This window comes from Hyla sarda, chromosome 10 (assembly GCF_029499605.1).
Source record: "Hyla sarda isolate aHylSar1 chromosome 10, aHylSar1.hap1, whole genome shotgun sequence".
Taxonomy (NCBI): domain Eukaryota; kingdom Metazoa; phylum Chordata; class Amphibia; order Anura; family Hylidae; genus Hyla; species Hyla sarda.
The window spans coordinates 136024019-136032518 of NC_079198.1; the positions used below are offsets into that span (position 1 = coordinate 136024019).

General features: G+C 42.8%; 1 protein-coding gene across 1 annotated transcript in view; it reads left to right on the forward strand.

Annotated features, from left to right (window-relative positions):
- Window positions 1-684: 684 nt before the first annotated feature.
- LOC130293293 (olfactory receptor 5V1-like) overlaps window positions 685-8500 on the forward strand; it is a 13950-nt gene continuing 6134 nt past the window's right edge. The window contains exons 1-3 of the mRNA XM_056541797.1: window positions 685-719; window positions 2053-2077; window positions 2527-2622. Of these exons, the coding sequence (XP_056397772.1) occupies window positions 685-719; window positions 2053-2077; window positions 2527-2622 (156 nt within the window). The remainder of the gene's footprint in view (window positions 720-2052; window positions 2078-2526; window positions 2623-8500) is intronic.

Genomic DNA, 8500 nt, shown 5'->3' on the forward strand with positions numbered 1-8500 from the left:
CTATAAGAAGATAGCAAAACATTTTCAGATGCCAATATCCTCTGTTCGGAATGTAATTAAGAAATGGCAGTCACCAGGAACAGTGAAAGTTAAAGCAAGATCTGGAAGACCAAGAAAAATATCAGACAGAACAGCTTGCAGGATTGTGAGAAAAACAATTCAAACCCCATGTTTGACTGCATAATCCCTCCAGAAAGATCTGGCAGACACTGGAGTTGTGGTACACTATTCCATTATAAAGAGATACTTGTACAAATATGGTCTTCATCAGAAGTAAACCTCTTCTACGTCCTCACCACAAAAATCAGCATTTGAACTTTGCAAATGAACATATAGACAACAACAGGTTGAGAGAAGAAAAAGCCAGTGCACTCACCCGTTCAAATGGACTTCTGTTTATTCACAGTACATAGTCGTACAACATAGTAGTCCTGGACAATATCCCCGTGTGGAAGGTGCAGAGCAGGATGTATCGCAGGCAGGGACATTCATAAGAGTACGACGGCGCCGTTTCACGCCAATGGGCGTTTCTTCAGGTGCCCTCGGTGGGCGAGGGCGCCTGAAGAAACGCCCATTGGTGTGTAACGGCACCGTCGTGCTCAGATGAACGACCCTGCCTGCAATACATCCTGCTCTGCACCTTCCACGCGGGGATATTGTCCAGGACTACTATGTTGTACGACTATGTACTGTGAACAAACAGAAGTCAATTTGAACGGGTGAGTGCACTGGCTTTTTCTTTTCTCAACGTGTTGTTATATGGATGTCTGGTTGTTATTGTTGCACCCCCGTACAGACCCCGTAGTTCTATACCCATGAACATTGGCCACACAGGAATACTAGGCAGTGCCCAGTTCATCCTTTTGTCCTCCTACTTTGATGAACATATAGACAAGCCTGATGCATTTTGGTAACAAGTTCTGTGGACCGATGAGGTTAAAATTGAACTTTTTGGCCAGAATGAGCAAAGGCACTTAATGAAAAGAACCTCTGTCCAACTGTTAAGCATGGGGGTAGATCAATCATGCTTTGGGGTTGTATTACAGCCAGTGGCACAGGGAAAATCTCACGAGTAGAAGGAAAAATGGATTCAATAAAATTTCAGCAAATTTTGGATGCTAACTTAATGCCATCTGTGAAAAAGCTAAAGTTAAAGAGAGGATGGCTTCTACAAATGGATAATGATCCTAAACACACCTCAAAATCCACGGGATTACATCAAGAGGCGTAAACTGAAGGTTTTGCCATGGTATTCACAATCTCCTGACCTCAACATAATTGAAATGGATAGACCTTAAAAGAGCAGTGCGTGTCAGACATCCCAGAAATCTCAAAGAACTGGAAGACTTTTGTAAGGAAGAATGGGCAAAGATACCTCAAAGAAGAATTGAAAGACTCTTGGCTGGCTACAAAAAAGCATTTACAAGCTGTGATACTTGCCAAAGGGGGCAGTACAAGATATTAACTCTGCAGGGTGCCCAAACTTTTGTAGACGCCATTTTTTTGTTTTCTGTTATTTTGAAAGTGTAAATGATGGAAATAAAATCTAACTTTTGTTGACATATTATAAGAATGTCTAATCTGTAATTTGATGCCTTTTGGAGATTTTTCCATCTCTCCTTGGCTTCTTTATGCACATTAATACAAATTTATACCTGGGGGGCCCAAACTTTTGATCCCCACTGTAAGTAAAAGCATCCCAGAGTTATTAATACATAACGTGATAGAAGTCAGATTTGCAAAAAATGCTCCTGTCCTTAGGTTTATAATGGGCTCCGTCCCCAAGGGGTTAAGAAATTCTTTTTTTTTTTTTTTTTGCTTCTCTGCTGTCGGAATAATTACATAACAATAAGGAGCGAGGATTTCCCAGCGGCCTCTTCTTCTAACATAAATACCCCATGTCTCAAGGATCAGGAGCTCCTCTTAGACCGGGGCTCGGTGTGTGTAGGTGTCTGACGCCTGTTTAGTGTTCTCCATGTATTAGGGTGTTATATGTAGAAAGGTTATATCAGTGACATAGAATATTATTGTTTCTTGTTGTTTTTCTTCAAGGCTGCTAAGAATTCTGCCATCACAGGTGAGGATAACATCTATGAGGTCTAAGCAATATATATATATATGAGATATTTATTTTTATATAGATATATATATATATATATATATATATATATATATATATATATATCCAAGTGGTATAGGTCACAGCAAAAAGTATGCAGACTCCCAATTTCAAGAAGGCTGTGGTCTTTATTTAGGTCATCAGCAGTGCAACGTTTCGGCTATAGTGTAGCCTTTGTCAAGCATGAATACAAAGTGAATAAAGTGCATCTATATAGATCTCAAAAACAATCTGATTGGTACAACATCAGGTGCAAATGTTCACAATTAAACATAGTTACCTCCCATAGAGTTTTTCATTGGTTAATAAAAACATGTGACCATATTGTCATGGTAATCAACAAGTAAACAAATGTGAAAAGTGTTATAGGCATACATAAAGTGCATATTCTCATATTCCCTTAAAAGTGTTGGGCTCAGATGAAACTAACCAAAGTATGGATTCTGACCTATATCCCCGATCCTGCCAAACAGCGTCTTATTGTGTACCAGCCTCTCGAGCATGTAAACTCCGTTTGTACACAGACCGATTGCGCCTGCGTGTGTCCCTGTGCACCACTCCTCCTTTGTTTGATTGGCTACATGCTGCCCTTACCCTTATCGATCTAGTTTTCACTATTGTGCAATGTATATGCCTATAACACTTTTCACATTTGTTTACTTGTTGATTACCATGACAATATGGTCACATGTTTTTATTAACCAATGAAAAACTCTATGGGAGGTAACTATGTTTAATTGTGAACATTTGCACCTGATGTTGTACCAATCAGATTGTTTTTGAGATCTATATATATATGCACTTTATTCACTTTGTATTCATGCTTGACAAAGGCGACACTATAGCCGAAACGTTGCACTGCTGATGACCTAAATAAAGACCACAGCCTTCTTGAAATTGGGAGTCTGCATACTTTTTGCTGTGACCTATACCACTTGGATGTTTTGTATCTGGACTGGTTATCCGGATGGTCACGGGCATAAGAGCAGGGACTAGTGCTGTCCTCTTTGACGTGTGTATATATATATATATATATATATATATATATATATATATATATATATGAGAGAAATGTATTTATATATTATGTTTTTTATTTATTTACAATATATATTTTATATATTTTTTATTTATTTTATATATATATATATATATATATATATATATGCAGATAGGAGCAGCACATCCCCAGCCAAGTTTGGCATTCAATGGCGCGCGCAGTTCAGGATAGTGCTTATCAATCCTCAAATTAAATATCCAGGATAGATGCAGCACAAAAATGGATCCAGATGAAAGCAAAGGTGATTTATTCCATGGTGATACAACACAACGTTTCTGTAGCCTCACGCTTTTTTTTTTTTACATGAAAAAGGATCTATATAACTATATAGGAAGGAAAGAAGCAGCTCATGCAAAAAATGAAACACCTTTGGGTGTTTAAGGCTAAACCATGCTCTGGCGTCACAACAAGAAGGGGTTAATAACATCTGCCCCCAAACTTACAACATTTGCCCTGCATAGCACCCCCGCTATACCACACTATTCTGCTGGAATCCACTTGCCAGGACCCTATACCTGTGCGATGCGCGCAGGTATAGGGTCCTGGCAAGTGGATTCCAGCAGAATAGTGTGGTATAGCGGGGGTGCTATGCAGGGCAAATGTTATTAACCCCTTCTTGTTGTGATGCCAGGGCATGGTTTAGCCTTAAACACCTGAAGGTAATATCACTGGTCCTTGGCTAGGCACGGGGGCAATGAAGACACCAAGTTACGGACAATGGAGCTTTACTGAGGGTAGACAGATGATACAGTGTTGGCCCTGGGTTCCTCCTAATACAAGACAATGCTAGACCTCATGTGGCTGGAGTGTGTCAGCAGTTCCTACAAGAGGAAGGTATTGATGCTATGGACTGGGCCCAGTGGCGTTGCGACCCGGGTGCGGGGGGTGCGGCCCTCACCGGGTGACACCCACCTATTGGGGTGACACAAAGACGCTCCGCAGCACCTACCTCCCCCTCCCCAGCTACACCGACACCCCCCATCTTTGCCCGCCCGACCGGCCTCCCATCCGTCAGCAGCCCCCCCCCCACTGTGCACCCGTCCGTCATCACACCCCCCTCACCTTCACCAGCACTGTGCCCGGCCTCCGCTACCACGTCCGCGCCGGCCTGACGTCACACCGTCACACATGGCCGCGCAGGAGGACGTCAGTCGCAGGGCGCCCGGTGAGAAGGAGCGCTGCGCTGGATGGGTGAGTGTGTGTGTGTGTGTCTGTCTCTCTGTCTGTCTCTATTTATGTTTGTGTGTGTGACTCTGTGTGTGTGTGTGTGACTGTGTGTGACTGTGTGTGTTTGTGTGACTCTCTGAGTGTGTGTGTGACTGTGTGACTCTGTGTGTGTGACTGTGTGACTCTGTGTGTGTCTGTCTGTGAGTGTGTGTCTCTCTGACTGTGTGTGTGTGTTTGTGTGTGTGTCTCTCTGTGTTGTATGTGTTTTTTTTTTTTGTTAGTGTGGGGGGGGGGGGGGGGGTTTGAACCAGCGATCTATTGTGGGGAGACTTTGACCCATTGTGGGGAACCTGCAAGGGAACCTGTGGCCTAATGTGGGGAAACTACTACCAAATGTGCGGAGTCTATGCTACCTTATGTGGGGAGTCTATGCTACCTTATGTGGGGAATCTGTGCTACCGAATGTGGGGAATCTATGCTACCTAATGTGGGGAATCTGTGCTACCTAATGTGGGCAAATTGCTACCTAATGTGAGATAATTGCTACCTAATGTGGGGTAACTGGTACCTACCTAATGTGGGGGAACTGGTACCAAATGTGGGGAACCTATGTTGCCTAATGTTGGGAAAAGATGCTACCTAATGTGGGGAAACTGCTACCTACCTAATGTGGGGGAACTGCTGCCTACCTAATGCTCCCCCCCCCCGGCAGTAGCACCCTCATCATCCACCAGCAACACCCCCCCAGTAGTAGCACCCCCATCATCCTTCCTGATGGTGGATGATGGGGTTGCTCCTGCCAGGAGGATGATCCTGCCGATGGTTGATGGGGGTGATACTGCCAGGGGAAATGGCCAGTAGCACCCTCATCATCCTCCAGCAACACCCCCCCAGTAGTAGCACCCCCATCATCCACTAGCAACACCACCAATACCCCCCTCCCGTGGTAATAGCATCAGCTAACGGATGTTGAGGGGTGTTACTGCGGTTGTGGTATTATATTCAGAGGGTGCACTGTATGGCAACGTTATATTCAGAGGGCGCAGTGGGTGGTAGTATTATATTCAGAGGGTGCAGTGGGTGGTAGTATTATATTCAGAGGGCGCAGTTTGTGGTAGTATTATATTCAGAGGGCGCAGTTTGTGGTGGTAGTATTATTAGAGATGAGCGAACTTACAGTAAATTCGATTCGTCACGAACTTCTCGGCTCGGCAGTTGATGACTTATCCTGCATAAATTAGTTCAGCCTTCAAGTGCTCCGGTGGGCTGGAAAAGGTGGATACAGTCCTAGGAAAGAGTCTCCTAGGACTGTATCCACCTTTTCCAGCCCACGGGAGCACCTGAAAGCTGAACTAATTTATGCAGGAAAAGTCATCAACTGCCGAGCCGAGAAGTTTGTGACGAGTTGAATTTACTGAAGTTTGCTCATCTCTAAGTATTATATTCAGAGGGCGCAGTGGGTGGTAGTATTATATTCAGAGGGTACAGTATGTGGCGGTATTATATTCAGGGGTACAGTATGTGGCAGATTTATATTCAGGGGTACAGTATGTGGCAGATTTATATTCAGAGGACGCAGTTTGTGGTAGTATTATAGTCAGAGGGCGCGGTTTGTGGTATTATTATATTCAGAGGGTACAGTATGTGGTAGTATTATATTCAGGGGTACAGTATGTGGCAGATTTATATTCAGAGAGTACAGTATGTGGCAGATTTATATTCAGGGGTACAGTATGTGGCAGATTTATATTCAGGGGTACAGTATGTGGCAGATTTATATTCAGGGGTACAGTATGTGGCAGATTTATATTCAGAGGGTACAGTATGTGGCAGATTTATATTCAGAGGGCGCAGTTTGTGGTAGTATTATATTCAGAGGGCACAGTTTGTGGTAGTATTATATTCAGAGGGTACAGTATGTGGTAGTATTATATTCAGTGGTTACAGTGTGTGGCGGTATTATATTCAGGGGTACAGTATGTGGCAGATTTATATTCAGAGGGTACAGTATGTGTTGGTATTATATTCAGAATGTACAGTGTCTGGTAGTATTATATTCAGTAGGTACGGTGTATGAAATGTTTATAATCAGAGTATAGTGTATAGTAGTATAATATTTAGAGGATACAGTGTCTGGCAGGTTTATAATAATACTTGTTTTCATATAGAGGATGAGAATGCGCTGACATAGTGAGGAGACGTCTGGGCGTCACATTCTACAGACAGAAGTTTTAGCTGGAACAAGTCCTGGCGGTATGTACCATCTGAATTAGATAAGGAAAGACTATAGAGAAGACGTCACCTGTAGTCACTGATATCATTGTGTATTCTCCTCACTATAGAGAAGACGTCACCTGTAGTCACTGATATCATTGTGTATTCTCCTCACTATAGAGAAGACGTCACCTGTAGTCACTGATATCATTGTACATTCTCCTCACTATAGAGAAGACATCACCTGTAGTCACTGATATCATTGTCTATTCTCCTCACTATAGAGAAGACGTCACCTGTAGTCACTGATATCATTGTACATTCTCCTCACTATAGAGAAGACGTCACCTGTAATCACTAATATCATTGTGTATTCTCCTCACTATAGAGAAGATGTCACCTGTAGTCACTGATATCATTGTGTATTCTCCTCACTATAGAGAAGACGTCACCTGTAGTCACTGATATCATTGTCTATTCTCCTCACTATAGAGAAGACGTCACCTGTAGTCACTGATATCATTGTGTATTCTCCTCACTATAGAGAAGACGTCACCTGTAATCACTGATATCATTGTGTATTCTCCTCACTATAGAGAAGACGTCACCTATAGTCACTGATATCATCGTGTATTCTCCTCACTATAGAGAAGACGTCACCTGTAATCACTGATATCATTGTGTATTCTCCTCACCACAGAGAAGACGTCACCTGTAGTCACTGATATCATTGTGTATTCTCCTCACTATAGAGAAGACGTCACCTGTAGTCACTGATACCATTGTACATTCTCCTCTCTATGTCCTATCAGAGCTGTCAGTTCTACAGTTAGGTCAGTGAAACTACAACTCCCTGCATAACCTCACCACTGCTCAAAGGGGTACTCTACTGGAAAACATTTTTTTTAATCAACTGGTGCAACAAAGTTAAACAGATTTGTAAATTACTTCTATTTAAAAATCTTAATCCTTCCAGTACTTATTAGCTGCTGTATAAGCGATTCAAAGGAAGTTATTTTTTTTTAAATTTATTTTCTGTCTGACCACAGTGCTCTGTGCTGACACCTCTGTCCATGTCAAGAACTGTCCATAGTAGGAGCAAATCCCCATAGCAAACCTATCCTGCTCTGGACAGTTCCTGACATGGATAGAGGTGTCAGCAAATAGCACTGTGGTCAGACTGGAAAGAACTACACAACTTCCTGTGGAGCATACACCAGCTTATAAGTACTGTAAGGATTAAGATTTTAAATAGAAGTAATTAAAAAATCTGTTTAACTTTCTGGCACCAGTTGATATAAAAGTAAATGTTTTCCAGTGGAGTACCCCTTTAAGTAATTCTGGGAGCTGTATATTTCAATGGTGAAAACTTCTTTAACACTTTCCTATTCTGTGGCAACTGGTATATCTGATTGTTATACTGGAATTTCTCACAATGTGCTAGAACAGTGGTGTCTGTCACAACAGGCTAAAAACTTACTGGGGGGAGGGGGGAGGTATGGGCGTGACATTATTTTCTACCGCACCGGGTGACACCAACCCTAGCAACGCCACTGACTGGGCCGCCCATTTCCCAGACCTGAATCCGATTGAGCACATCTGGGACGTCTCGCTCCATCCACCACATACTGTCCAGGAGTTGGCGGATGCTTTAGTCCAGGTCTGGGAGGACATCCCTCAGGAGACCATCCTCCACCTCATCAGGAGCATGCCCAGGCGTTGTAGGGAGGTCATACGGGCACATGGAGGCCACACACACTACTGAGCCTCATTGGGACTTGTGTTAAGGACATTACATAAAGTTGGATCAGCCTGTAGTGGGGTTTTCCAATGTCATTTTGAGTGTGACTCCATATCCAGACCTCCATGGGTTGATACATTTGTTTTCCATTGATAATTTTTGTGTGATTTTGTTGTCAGCTCATTCAACTATGTAAAGA